We start from the raw sequence: 13,952 nt of genomic DNA, 5'->3' as shown, positions 1-13,952 counted from the left end.
GTGCAGAAGGACGCAGGGGTGACGAGGGAAGAGCTGGAGGAGGAAAGAACAGACACCAGCACCATCCGCCACAAAGGAAATCTAAGAAACCCTCTGCTGTCTAGAAGCACATCAGAGGATCACGTCTTGGCAAGAACATCTCTTTTTTTTTTTTTTTTTTTTTTTTGAGGAAGATCAGCCCTGAGCTGACATCCATGCTAATCCTCCTCTTTTTGCTGAGGAAGACCGGCTCTGAGCTAACCTCTATTCCCAATCCTCCTCCTTTTTCTCCCCCCAAAGCCCCAGTAGATAGTTGTATGTCATAGCTGCACATCCTTCTAGTTGCTGTATGTGGGACGCGGCCTCAGCATGGCCGGAGGAGCGGTGTGTCGGTGCACACCCGGGATCTGAACCCGGGCCACCAGTAGCGGGGCGCGAGCACTCAACCGCTAAGCCGCCGGGCCGGCCCAGGCAAGAACATCTCTGTACTTGGTCTGTTCACACTGTTATAGGCACAAGAAAGCATAAGCTTTGTTTTTACATTTACCAAAAACACTCATACTTCAGCACAACCTTCCCCCACTTGACATGAGGTACACAGAAGTCTGGCTGCAGGTCTCACGACCCCTCAGGGGGCAGTGTGACCAGGAACACCCCACGCGCGTCGTTAATCCTTCTCTGCTGAAGAGCAGGGGACGGGTCAGTCCCAACTCGGGCGGGAACCATTCTAGCTTAGACGGCAGCAAAGGGAGGGCCATGAAAAAGTCAGTGGAACCTCTACATACTAACAACAAACCACTGAAATAAAACCACCCAAGAGTCTCATTTACAATAGCACCAGAAATAAAAGGAGAAACACTTCGATGTAAGTCTAAGGAAAGAGCCACAGGATCTGCAGGTTGAGTGAAATCAAGGACCAGACGAGTGGAGAGTGAGACCACGGGCACCAAGTTCATGGGCCGGAGGACTCAGTGTTGTGAAGAGGTCAGTCCTTCCCAAATTGAGCTTCAAGTTCAATGCAATTCCTAGTAATGTTCCAGGAAAAATACTTACGTTGATAATGACAAGCTGGTTCTAAAATTTATGGGGAAAAAAGAAAACGGAAGAACCAGAACAAATCTGAAATGAAATTGGAGTCGTCACACTCTGATTTGAAGGCTCACCTGAGACTCACACTAATCACGACAGTGTGTTATTGGTGAACAGACACTCACGTGGATTCATGCAACAGAAGAAAAAATCCAGAAACAGACCTACACAAACAGTATCAATTGCTTTTTAACAAAGTTACAAAGGAAATTCAATGCAGACAGAATAGTCTTTCCAACAAAGAACGGCCAAAATAAAAAATACCAAAAATACGAAGTGCTGGCAAGAGTGTGGAGCAGCAGGAACCCACACCCATTGCTGGCGGGAACGTGAAATGGGGCAGCCGCTGTGAAGAGTCCGCACAAGTCAGGCACACAGCCACCGCATGCCCCAGCAACCTCACTCCTGGGCGTCTACCCAAGAGAAACGCAAGCTCACGTTCACACGAAACCCTTGTGTGAAGGCTTACAATGCTGGCTTTCCACATCCCAACGTCCCTGAGGAGCGGATAAAACACTAGTACACAGCACAACGAAAGGCTCCTCGGCAATCAAGAAGGAACTGCTGACACGCCCAGAATCTCGGAAGCGTCTCAGATGCGTTATGACAGGTGAAAGCAGCTGGACTCAGAAGGCTCCACACTGTGCGGTCTCATCTGCACAACAGCCCGGGGGGCGAACGACAGGGACAGAGGACAGAGCACTGGGAGGGCACTCCAAGGGGACGGACTGTTCCCAGGCCTGCCTGGGCGGGCACACGAGTCTCCGCGCTTGTCTGCGCTCACAGAACGGTAGGCCGATAAGAGTGAACTGCCCCGTAAGTTAAACCCAATCATTTAGAAATACCAAGTTAAAAAGGGAAAGCGCGAAGGGGTAGCCCTCTCTCTGGAGTCAGACTCTCAGCTCTGCCATGAGGTACTAGCCCCAGACCCTGAGCAGGCCTCGGGTGCCTCACCTGTGAAATGGAGCTGATGCACAGCCAGGTTCCTGAGACGCCCAGGGAACCTCAGCCAGGTCTGACAGAGGCAACAAGACCCACAAGTTTCGGACAACAAAGGCCTCTGTTACGCAAATTTACAGTTTCTTTAGAAGAGAATGAATATAGTTGACGTGTCCGCAGAGACTGACAAGGGTGGGGCGAACCCACAGAGCATTACTAACATCTGGAGAAGCGTAAAACATAAGGGAAAACGGTTGGGAAATTTTTTAAAAAGAAGCTAGACCCCAGAGAATTAACTTCCAACTGTCTGCCCCAACAGAGTTAAGCAAGTCCCCAGGTTCTTGGCCTTTGTCTTCGAAAACATGTTTTTGTAATTTAATCCTAATGTAGATGGTGCTAATATCCGAACCCACTAAGAAGGAGACGAGAACCAGCAAAAGGCCGTGAAGCGTTTTCCCTTGCAAGGTCCCTTCACCAGGCTGGGAAATGAACAGGAACGAGGAGCCAGGCCAGGGTAGGACCGAGTCTGCTGAACTAGGTTCCTCAGCTTGAGGAGAAAGAACAAGCTGTCTTCAAGGTTCCTGGTGGATATTTGCTTCGGACATAGAAAAAGAAGAAAATATTCATTGGAAGCACAAATAGTGTAATCAGTACATTACAGCTGTCATCTGAAGACACACTGATGCCGAGACTTGCAGACAACTGTGTCACTGGAGACATTAATACGGGACAGACGAAAGTCCTCCCCAAAAAGAGAAAAGACACAGTAGAACCAAAAAAGCAAGAGACAGTTAAAGAGCAGGACCAAGGGTGACTTCAAGGTGTGCTCGCTGAAATGCAAGGATGGGTTTCCAACATTGAGGTCCCTGGCTCTTAAAGTCCACACTGTGGGTCCAGCATCCCTTACCACATCACTGCTTCCCTGGCGGGTCACAGACCTGACTACACTGCAGTCAGCCTAGAACGTCTGGCAGGAAAAACCCAGATTCCCCTTTCTGGAGTACCTCGTCCACTCCCATTTAGGGCTGTCGCTCTCTTAGAGCGCTGTCAGTGCCAACAGGCCCCCTGAACGTCACGTGGAAACATGCCAAGCTCCAGCGGTGACACCTGGGTCACAGAGCCGTGGGAGCCACATGCCTCTCCCGGATTACCTGAGTCCCCATGTCCTGAGAGAACATGAGGCCACTCTTCCCCTGGACACTGAATCCCATCCCCCAGGCCGAAGACTTTCCAGGAATCAAAGATATTTGCTCCCTGTTACGCCAATTACACTTGCAACTGCAATCACACATCTTAATGGAACATTACCTGAGTCAAAGAAATACTACGGCAAAAAATAATTATTTCAATAAAAACCAAGTTAAATTTTTAGAACAGTTGATAGAGACAGGTGCTCAAAAAAAGCAACAACAAACAAAACCTGTGAATCAGGCGCAGAGAACTGCCAAGTTGGGGAGCACAAAATCTGGGAGGATGCTGCATTCAGATTGCTTTTATTCCTGCTCTACTTGGAAAAACCACAATACTGGAAAATAGAGACAATGCGCTGACCGTGGTTCCGGCAGGAAAGATACAGAATTTAAATCCATGGACCTGCCCTATTCGGAGAAAAGGAGATGACAGGACAGAACCACACAACAAATCAAAGATGGGAGAGCAAAGGTGCATCTGAGTTTATGTAAAAACAGAGCGTTTACACACAGACGCACATCTTGTAGTGACTCTGTTTTAAATGACCTCTGGGTCAGCAGTCCAGAGCTAGCCATGCTGGACACGAGGCCTTCTCCTGCAGTAAGAGCAAACTGCAGGCCCGTGGGTGCAGCTGCTGCATTTGTATACGTGTGTGTGCATGTGTGTGTGCACCCTGCTCCTGGGGGAGACGTCAGCAGAGTCACCTGTGGGCACCTCTGTGGGAGACTGCGGCCTGGGGCGGGAGAGAAACTCAGTGTCACTTACGTCTTCCAGTATGATTCAGATGTTTTACCACGTGCATAAGTTATGTTTATCCTCATATACTGCTATGTAACTTTTGGAAATAATCAGACCCAGTCAACTTGTAAAAATAAGTCAAAAGGAAAAACTAAAGGCAGATGTGCTGCTGGAGACATGTTAACACAGAGGTGACGCAGGGAGGGACATCAGCACAGGATTCCTGGGGGTACACTGGATACTGGCTCCGGGGGGCTGCAAAGCAGCACAGGACACCCTCTGAGGTCCTTGCAGCTAGTTTTATGAAATGCTAGTTTACCCGTCTTGTTACTAACACTTCTCATTGTACAGCCTTGAGGAGGGAGCTCGGTCAAGGGAGAGGCCCGCGTCAGGGTCCAGCGTCGAGGGACAGCCTCCTTCGGCTCTGACCCCCGTCAGACGGCCAGTTTCAGATGGGCCAGCCTCCACCCAGCCCTCTCCTTCAATCCAACTATTTCCCAGGCATCTACTGTGCCGGGGGCTGTCTGGTCCCTACTCACTCGCTCCTTTAAAGGCAAAAATTGATCTCGTCAGCCCCTTGCTTAAAAACCCTTTCCTTGGGGGCTTCTCTCATCCTGGTCGCAAGATGCAGCCCACCTGTGTCCTGGGGCAGGGTCCCTGCTCCGTCTCCGGCCTGGCTCTCCACGGCCCTCATACTCCGCTCACACAGTTCCATCTCCTGCAGCTGACCCCTGGCCTCACCCCTCACCGTTGTTCATATCTTATTTCAGGAAGCCTCCCCATACGCCCCTATGCCTCATGGATCTGAGTCCCTCAGCTCCCGGCACACGCCTACCAACGCCCTCACCACCTGCCCAGAGGCACTGGCCATCTGTCCGTCTGTCTCTGCAGGGTGGGGAACACTGCAGGCAAACACTTCATTCATTCACTTGACAAACACGAGGCAATCACCCTGGCCAATCCCTGCCAGCAGGGAGGGATCCTGGATGCCAGCAGGGGAAACGGAGGATAAAATAATCAGATCCGCAGTGCAGTGGACCTAGAGGAGGAGCAAATCAGCAGGAGGGTAGGAAGGGTGTGGACCTGTGTGTGGTGTGACAGGAGGGAGGTGCATTCCAGCCTCAGGGGGTGGCATCGAGTCAAGACTGGGCGAGGGAGGTGGGGCTGGGACAGAGAGGAGAGGGTCCGGGCAGGACTCTGGTTTTCACTCTGGGGACTCAGGGAGGGCTTTGTCACAGGAGGGACAAGCAGAGACCCCGGCCCAGCTCACCTGAGGAGCAGGAAGTCAGTTTCTCTGGAAAGGGGGCCTCGGTCCCCATTGCTACCTGGCAAGCAGGCCCCATCTCAAAGGGAAGAAAGGACGCCCTGCACCTTCACAGGGAGAGTTCCAGCTGAACTCAAAGCTTCGAGCCTCAGCTGTGCACCTGCACAGGCGAGCACTCGCCTGGTAACCTCCGGCCCCTGGCACTGCCCCAAAGATACCGGGGCCAGGCTCAGGGCAGCCCCCGGGGGGAAGGGCCTAAGGACTGGAACTCTCCTCCCTGAGCTTCTCTCCGTGTTTGCCGAGGGCGGGGTGGATCAAGCTCTGAGCTCACCTGTCATACTTGTCTGCACCCGGCTACTTCCCTTTAGAAGTTTAGACCATTTGATTGCTCTTCGAGTCAGGATCACCAGATAGGTGGAAAAAAATTCTTCATAAGCTGCATAATCAAAGTCTTCAGGCCTTTCAAACCCGTAGGGATCAAGCCTACAACAGAGAAGAAAAGCCCCAGAATAAAGTTCCACGGAGCAGCACGACCTGTGGCACAGAGGGCCCGGCCTGCAGGTCCTGCTTGGGTCCTGCCCTGTCCCCAGCCCTGCTCTGCCCCCGGCCCTGCCCCCAGGTCCCCTGCCCTGCTCTGCCCCCTGCCCTGCCCTGTCCCCAGCCCTGCTCTGCCCCGGGGCCCTGCCCCCAGGTCCTCTGCCCTGCTCTGCCCCCTGCCCTGCTCTGCCCCCGGCCCTGCCCCCAGGTACCCTGCTCTGCTCTGCCCCCTGCCCTGCCCCCAAGTTCCCCGCCCCGCTCTGCCCTCTGCCCTGCCCTATCCCGCGGCCCTGCCCTGTCCCCGGCCCTGCTCTATCCCCGGGTCTTGCCCCCGGGTCCCCCAGCCTGCCCTGTCCCCCGGCCCTGCTCTGTCCCCGGCCCTGCTCTGCCCCCAGGTCATGCCCTCGAGTTCCCCTGCCCCCCTCTGTCCCCAGCCCTGCTCTGTCCCCCGGGTCCCCGCGGGGAGGAGGCCGTGAACCCGCGTGGGGGCTGCGGCCTGTCGGGAACCGTGACCGACCCCGCGGGGAGCGCGCCCAGTCCCTCCCTGGGCGCAGAAGGGGACCCGGGCCGAGCGCGGCGGGGGCGGCCCCCAGCCCAGCGGCGCGCGCAGGCGCCGGCTTCCCCCATGCCCCCAAACTCCCACCCCGCACCCCCAGGCTGGGTGAGGGGCGCCCGGCCCCTGGGCCTGGCCCTGCGCGCCCACCTGGGGACGCGGTCCCGCGCCGCCTGCGCGCGCTCCGCGGGCTCCATGCGGTGCGGGTCGCCCGGAGCCGCCGGGACCGCGGGGCCCAGGCCGGGGGTCAAGTCCGCCTGTCCGGGCCGGGGGTCAAGTCCGCCTGTCCGGACCGCGCGCCGCTCGAGTCCTTCCGCCGGGCGGCGGGCGGCGGGCGGCGGGCGGCGGGCGGGGAGGGGGAGGGGCAGGGGTGGTGCTGGGGAGGGTGGGAGGAGGAGAGGGAGGGAGGGGCGGGGAGGGGGAGAAGAGGGGAGGGTGAGGGAGGGGCCCAGGAGGACACCGTGGCGGGGCGGGGCTGCACCTGCTCCTGCGGCCCCCCTCCAGCGCGGCGCCCTGAGCTGCGGGAGCGCCCGCGAGGGCGGGGCGTGGGATGGGGGCGGGGGTGCCCGGGAGCCGGGGGATCGGCCCGAGGGCGGGATCTGGAGGCCCGGAGGCGGATGGGGGACCCTGGGAGCAAGATGGGGGACCCGGGGTGGGGATGGAGGAGACCCGGGGGCGGGATGGGGGCGAGATCCGGGGGCGGGATGGGGGGCGCGCTGCTCATCACCCCCCCAGGGCGCACGGTCCAGAGCAAAGGTTGGAGGAGGTAAATCCGGTTTGCATTCTTTCAAGATTCCTTCAAACCTCAGTGCCCAGCAGGTCCAAAGGCCAGAATTCTGACCTATGACCCCTATTTTTTTCTTTATGCAGAAAAAGAGCAAGTCTTGTTTTTTATTTGCTCTCCTTCCGACCTAAGAACCACACGGAGATTAGATGATGGTAGCTCCGCGCCCACCGAGGGAACCTGCCCTTTGCTTCCTGCCTGCCCGACCAGACCCGGCCCTCCACCCAGCCAGGCCTTGGAAAACTGCAGGGGCCCGGAGCGCGGCGCCCGGAGCGCGGGCTGTGGCTGCTACGCCCGCGGATGGAGGGGCCGCCCTGGGGGACCGCCATCCGGGCCGCCTCGGGGTTACCAGCTCAGGCGTCTGCTCCTCCTCAGGGGCAGAAGCGGGGCTCCTCGGCTGCCTCTTCCCAAACACTCGTGTTCGGAATCCTGGGAGCGAGAGTCAGCCGGGCGCTCTCCCAGCTGAGCGGTGCTGTGACCCCGCAGCTCCGTGTGCCTCTGCCTCGGGAGGCGGCACCGCGGAAACAGAGCGCATCGGTTCCTCCCGATGCTCCAGGGCAGCCCTGGGCTGGGACAGGGTCTTCTCTGGTCCCAGTTCCCGTTACACTGTCCTGAGACTTCAGTATGTGGCCTGAAAACCACGTCTGAACTGCTGTTCGTATCCTGGGGGCCATGGAAACTTTGCCAAAACTGTGTTTTGAGTTTGTTTAGGAAATGTGGTGAGATAAAGGGATTTAAGATTCTTTAAGATTTAAAGTGCTTTGTAGCCTCAGCCCTCCACCTCCAAAGCGTCCTTTTTTAAAGATGGGTTCAGAACAGCAGACATCAGAAAGACACCTTCTCCCTAAAGGCCACGTGATTACGTGCTGTGCCCCGGAGCCCACTCCACCCGTGGCCAGGCCCCTTTGAGGAGAACGTCTTTCTGGGACTCCTGATGCACTTTCTCATGAAAAGTACCTATAACCATGGCCAGATGTGGTGGAAATAATATTGTCAGCATACCCTAAAGTCTCCCAGGGTTTCTGTGAACCCATGTGGGCACTTAACGTTGGTTCCTCAAGAATGTTCCGTCTGAGGGCTGAACAAGGAGCCTGGAAAGTGATTTGTGGAACACACTGCCGCTAAACTGGGACGTCTGTCTGTCTGTCTGCACGCTTCTCCAAACCCTTTTGGAAGACTTCAGGAAATCCAGTGCTCGACCCAGCATCACCCCAAATGCTGGCTTCACCAGTGCTCCGAGCTGGCCTCACCAGTGCTCCGAGCTGGCCTGTTCTGGGAAAACACAGGCCTTCAGCTTGGTTCACAGGGTTTTGCTTTTGAAAGACACAGTGTCCCTTTCTAAGACCCCTGATCTGCGCCCCCACCTGCTTGGCACATTCCCAACAAGAGTCCTTTCTTCTGCAGACTCAAGCCCACAGAGAGGGTGACTTATCCTTACACCAGCGCCCGGTGGTCCTGTGGCCCACGCTGCTCCACCTCCGCTGGTCTTGTAGAACAAAGCAAGCACGCAGCCCCCGGCTCTCCCGGGTCTCTCGCTCTGCCGCTCTCTCTCCCCTCTACATGGAGCTGCCACCAGTCGAAGCAGATGACCCTGGGCTCCCTCCCATCCTGACCTTCCTTTGGGGCCCAAACCCCATTTCCTACTTCCTCCCACGATTTCTATGAGCAGGTTCCACACTCCTACTCCTGCCCCCCCTTCTCTTGCGCTCAGCTTCTTGCACCCCCAAACCACCCTGGCTTCCAGCCCTGTTAGCACAGCTCTGCCACCTCCCGCCTGGCTGTTTTGCAGACGCTTGTTCAAGGCCCCTCTGTTGGTAAGTCTGGCCCTTTTCCTGGTGGCCAGTAGGATTCCATTCCCCTCTCACCCGCTGCCTCACAGAGGTCCCTGCAGTTGGACTTGACTGTGGTGGCCAACCATGGCCAAGTGTGTTTTAGGGCCAGATGAGACTCGAGTGGGATCATTCGGTGTCAGGAACAAGTTAGACAAGAGCAGGCCTTCCTCCGGGAAGAGAGGAGGGACAGACCCAGAGAGAAAGGCCTGGGCCTGGCAGGCAAGGAAGGTCCTCCGACAGAGGGCAGTGAAGCTAGAAAGGCCTCGGGCAGTTTAAGGGCTGCTGGGCCCCCATCCCCAGTCTGTCCCCACCCCCAGCATCTGCCCAAGCTCTCCACTTAGGAACAGGAGACTGCCGGACCCCCGTGTCCTCGGAGCACTGCCACCCGCCTCCAAATGCCCCGTGCCTGGAGTTTCCTGGGCACCTTCACTGGCCAGACTCCTTGTCCTCAAAGCTGGCCGCCATGATTGTCCACGAGGGGCAGAGCACATCCTGAGGAAGGAAACTGAAGTGTGCACACACTGCCCGGAGCGAGCTCGCAGCCTGCGCTCCCATAAGGCTGTGCGATGAACCTGCTTTCAGCACTAAGCTTCTGGGCCCCGCAGTGGCTGCTGTCGTCCGCTGTGTGAGGAGACTGCGCCGGGACCCGGCTCATCTGGGGAGCTGTGTGAGGAGACTGCGCCGGGACCCGGCTCATCTGGGGAGCTGTGTGAGGAGACTGCGCCGGGACCCGGCTCATCTGGGGAGCTGTGTGAGGAGACTGCGCCGGGACCCGGCTCATCTGGGGAGCTGTGTGAGGAGACTGCGCCGGGACCCGGCTCATCTGGGGAGCTGTGTGAGGAGACTGCGCCGGGACCCGGCTCATCTGGGGAGCTGTGTGAGGAGACTGCGCCGGGACCCGGCTCATCTGGGGAGCTGTGTGAGGAGACTGCGCCGGGACCCGGCTCATCTGGGGAGCTGTGTGAGGAGACTGCGCCGGGACCCGGCTCATCTGGGGAGCTGTGTGAGGAGACTGCGCCGGGACCCGGCTCATCTGGGGAGCTGTGTGAGGAGACTGCGCCGGGACCCGGCTCATCTGGGGAGCTGTGTGAGGAGACTGCGCCGGGACCCGGCTCATCTGGGGAGCTGCACTGAGAGGCCTGAGGGGCTCTCGGCCACCCCCAGCCTCGCCTTGAGTCACCACCCAAAGGATGCCCCTCTTCCTGCAGGGACCCCGTTCTCATTGCTGGACTGTAAGAGCTGCTGCCGTTTGAAGGTTAGGAGCGCTCTCAGAGTTCTGGGGCGCCCCTCTACACAACAGTGTGACCCGGTGTTCAACAGAGGGCTAGAGGGGCGGCCATCACCAATGAAAGAGGCTCAAGAGAGGTGACAACCAGATGCTGTGCGTGGCCAAAACCAGGAGTGAAGGTGCTGCTGGCGACGGGGAAGAAATGTCACAGGTACCGGGTGTGGGCGAGGTTCAGGAGCGTCGCACCCGTGCTCTGGGGAGTTAAGGATACTGAGGGGACGTTGTTAAGCCCGTATTTGATGTGTGTGTGTGTGGACGTGTGTGTGTGTGGACATGTGTGTGTATATATGTTTTTTTTGTGGGTGTGCGTGAGGAAGATCAGCCCTGAGCTAACATCCATGCCAATCCTCCTCCTTTTTTTTTTCCCCCCAAAGCCCCAGTAGATAGTTGTATGTCATAGCTGCACATCCTTCTAGTTGCTGCATGTGGGACGTGGCCTCAGCATGGCAGGAGAAGCGGTGCGTGGTGCGCCTGGGATCCAAACCCGGACCGCCAGTAGCAGAGCACGCACACTTAACCGCTAAGCCACGGGGCCGGCCCCTGTATACATGTTTTTAATGGAAACCGACACTGTTGAACTCTTCTGAGCCCCGTGATGCTGGAAACACCCCCACCCCCACTTTGTGTTGTGGAAAACAGCTCACCACAGAGAACACTCGCTCTGCCGCCTGTGACTTAGATGAGACCCAGGGCCCCTGTTTATCTGACATGCCAGACACAGCCCCTCCACAGTCCCTTCTTGGCCTCATTGGTGCTGAGCCGGACGGTCGTCCCCACCAACCAGTCAGAACAGACTCCTTGTCCAGCACACTTTGGTTTGGCTTCTCTCCTCCCCTGGCCCCTCAGCACGAGCCAGCAGAGCCCCCACCGGCCTGGGTGCACCTGCTCTGTCTGCCGTCCTGTCCCCGTCTCCACACCTGGCTCCTCCTCACCTGGTTTTCTCCTCTGGTTAAAGAAAACCTCTTTGGGCCTGGGTCTTGAGAAGTTTCCAGACCCGATGGTCAGAATTCTCACTATGGCAATAGTTCCCCCCCAACACCTGCAATCATCCTTTCGAATAAAGTACTTAGTCCAGATTTATTCTTTATTTGACAAAGAAGAGTATTTGTGGGTGTAGTGATGTGAAGCCTGCAGTCGGCCTTGAAAGTGCTCCAGCGAGGGAAACCAGGGCGAGGGTAGGTGGAGAAAAGGCAGAATCACAGAAGATGGGTATTGGGTACATGGAGGGATTTTTCTGTCTGTCTGAAAATTCCCGTAATAAGTTATTTAAAGGTAAAGGAGCGATGCCCTCCCCCACTGGGCTGGAGGGGCCGGCAACTCAAGGTCCTTAGAGCTGACCCACTGCCTCGAGCCCCATGGGGACTTTGGCCCCCAGCCAACCCACTGTGCGCCTGCGCCCCACGCCTGGGGCTGGGCCAGCACCCAGCCTTGCGGCCTGTTGGGACTGTGGGGATTTATGTGCACAGAACATACCCCTCCTGCCAGAGGGTCCTTAGAGGCAATCTGCTCCGCCCTCCCCAGAAAGCAGGGACACATGCAGAGGTTATTAGTAAGGGATTAAGGAGCTGGGTGGGGACACAAGCATGACCGATGTGGGGAGACTATTATGAGGTTCCAGTGACCCCACAAGATGCCCACCTCCTGAATCAGAGGGGGCGCCCACCTGGAGCACCTGTGGGAGGCCTAGCTCTGAAGGGGTGTCATCAAACAACAGCCGTTCCTTCCCCTCCTGCCCTGTCTTTGCCTTGTAGGTCCCGGCTGGGGCACTCGAGTGAAATTGTTGTGCAGGGACCACAGGCGACAACCGTAACTGTCCCAGGAACACCAGGCCATGTGGTCGCCCTGCGTGGGCCTTTCTCTTGGGGAAGGCCACCCACCCCAAGACTGCCGTGGGTGAGCGCTTGGGGCCTTGGGGCCGTGTGGGTGCCAGCCTCGGCTCCCCCGTTCCTGGGTGTGTGACCTGGCCGGGTCCTGTCCCCTCTCGCACAGGACTCAGGGAGACTGAGGGCCTGGCCTGGCGTTCAGACTGTGCTCGGTGAACGCCGGTGTTCTGTGTTCCTGTGGGGACCCTCCCAGACTTAGGTGCCTCAGGCGACTGTCCTCTGAGAGGGGGTCCACGCCCCACCTGTGCTACAGCTCCTTTGAAGAAGAAGAACAGGCTTCGGAGATGGCGGGTGCAGTCTTCCTGCTCTGGGAGGGAGAGGACCCTGGAGGGGATTACGCTGCTCGAGACCTGTGCAAACAGGGCCTGATGGTGAAGCCACAGAGCTCATAAATCAGGCTCTCGGCTTGTTTTGCCTCCTGGTCCTTCCATGCCGAGTTTGAGCGTCAGGTATCTTGCAGGCTCTGGGCATTGCAAGAAGCTCACCATTTGGCTCTGGAGACAGTTTTATAGGAGTGTTAGCCATAAGCAAGTTCTACTTTTATAATAAGATAAAAATGAACATTTTTTTAAGAAAAAATCCTGTGATACAACATGATGTTGTGTAATAATAACCCTGATAAGGTTCTGTAGGAATGACTCAGTGTGGGAGGGAAGGGGGCAGGTACTTCTCTCTGGGCAGGTGGTGTGTGCTCAGAGTCTGGAATGATGGAGTTGGGGGGGTCTACACTGCAGAGAACTGGGGAGAGGCCTCCGCCCCCGATGCACCACCCGACAGACAGGCCCTGGGGAGGGCAGCAGGACCGGGGCAGGGCAGGCGTCACACTGCAGCTGCCCCTCTTCTTCTGCTTGTAACAGAACCCCCGAGTTTTACTATCGTATTATTTGGCTCGGGCCTCCATTACAGCCTGGGCAGCTTAGACAGCAGACATCGGTGGTCTCCCAGTCCTGGAGGCTGGAAGTCCCAGATCCAGGTGTGCGCGGGCTGGTTTCTGCTGAGGCCTCTCTCCTGACGCCGTCTCCCTACTGTGTCCTCACGTGGTCGTCCCTGTGTGCGTGTCTGTGTCCTAATCTCTTCTTATAGGGACTGCAGTCATACTGGATTAGGGCCCACCTTTGTGACCGCATTTTAACTTAATCACCTCTTTAAAGGCCCGTCTCCAAATGCAGTCACTTTCAAAAATATTTCTACTGTTGAAAAATAGCCACACTCTCAACTTTGGAACTTAGGAGCAATAATAAAAAGAAAAAATGTCCCAGATTCCTACATGAAAGCATCCAGAGAAACCCACTTCCTACACCTGAACCAGGGCCGACAGATCCACCAAATACAGACACAGCTCCGGGCACCCAGCCTGGGGCACACTCACTCTGCCCACAGAGTGACTGGCATCCTGTGTTTTAGCTGGCAGTCCTATCCTGCAAGTGCACGAAGCCCTGGTGACCCAGATTTCTTTAAACAAGAGGTGAGAAGATCTTTTTCCTTGAGAATTTTCTTAAAGAGGCTCTTCATCAGGAAGCACAATAAGGTCCTTTGTTCCTGGGCTATTTCCTGTGACATCTTCTAACAGCCTGAGCCCTGACCTGCCTCTGTCACCCTCCAGAAGTCGACAGTGCCCTTCGCCTTAGATGAAAAGAGGTCCCACTCTGACCCCGACTTCAGGGCAGAGCCTTGGGGACTTACTAGAGAAGTGGGGAGGCGTGGGGCCCCCCAAGGCTGGTGGGAAATGTTTTGAATATAAATATCACCGGTCTAGACTAGGAACCCAGTCTTTAGAATATTAACTTTAAAATAAATACTCAAGGGGCCAGCCCAGTGGCGTAACAGTTAAGTTCACACGCTCTGCTTTGGTGGCCGAGGGTTCTCAGGTTCGAA

The 13,952-nt window shown here is 56.7% G+C and overlaps 1 protein-coding gene across 3 annotated transcripts in view; it reads right to left on the bottom strand.

Annotated features, from left to right (window-relative positions):
- The window catches only part of GRTP1 (growth hormone regulated TBC protein 1), a 29,925-nt gene extending 23,329 nt beyond the window's left edge, over nt 1-6,596 (bottom strand). For 2 of the 3 annotated variants that reach the window (XM_087435811.1, XM_087435809.1), the window contains exons 1-2: nt 6,441-6,595; nt 5,532-5,683 (exon numbers count right to left, since the gene is read on the bottom strand). In XM_087435811.1, coding sequence (XP_087291937.1) covers nt 5,532-5,683; nt 6,441-6,487 — 199 coding nt within the window. In that variant the 5' untranslated portion in view covers nt 6,488-6,595. Of the gene's footprint in view, nt 1-5,531; nt 5,684-6,440 lie in introns of all 3 variants that reach the window. The other variant, XM_087435812.1, reaches the window with a different exon arrangement.
- Nucleotides 6,597-13,952: the final 7,356 nt, after the last annotated feature.

Source organism: Ceratotherium simum, chromosome 10, assembly GCF_057802395.1.
Source record: "Ceratotherium simum simum isolate JZ-2026a chromosome 10, ASM5780239v1, whole genome shotgun sequence".
NCBI classification, from domain to species: Eukaryota; Metazoa; Chordata; class Mammalia; order Perissodactyla; family Rhinocerotidae; genus Ceratotherium; species Ceratotherium simum.
This window is presented reverse-complemented; position numbering and strand designations above follow the sequence as displayed.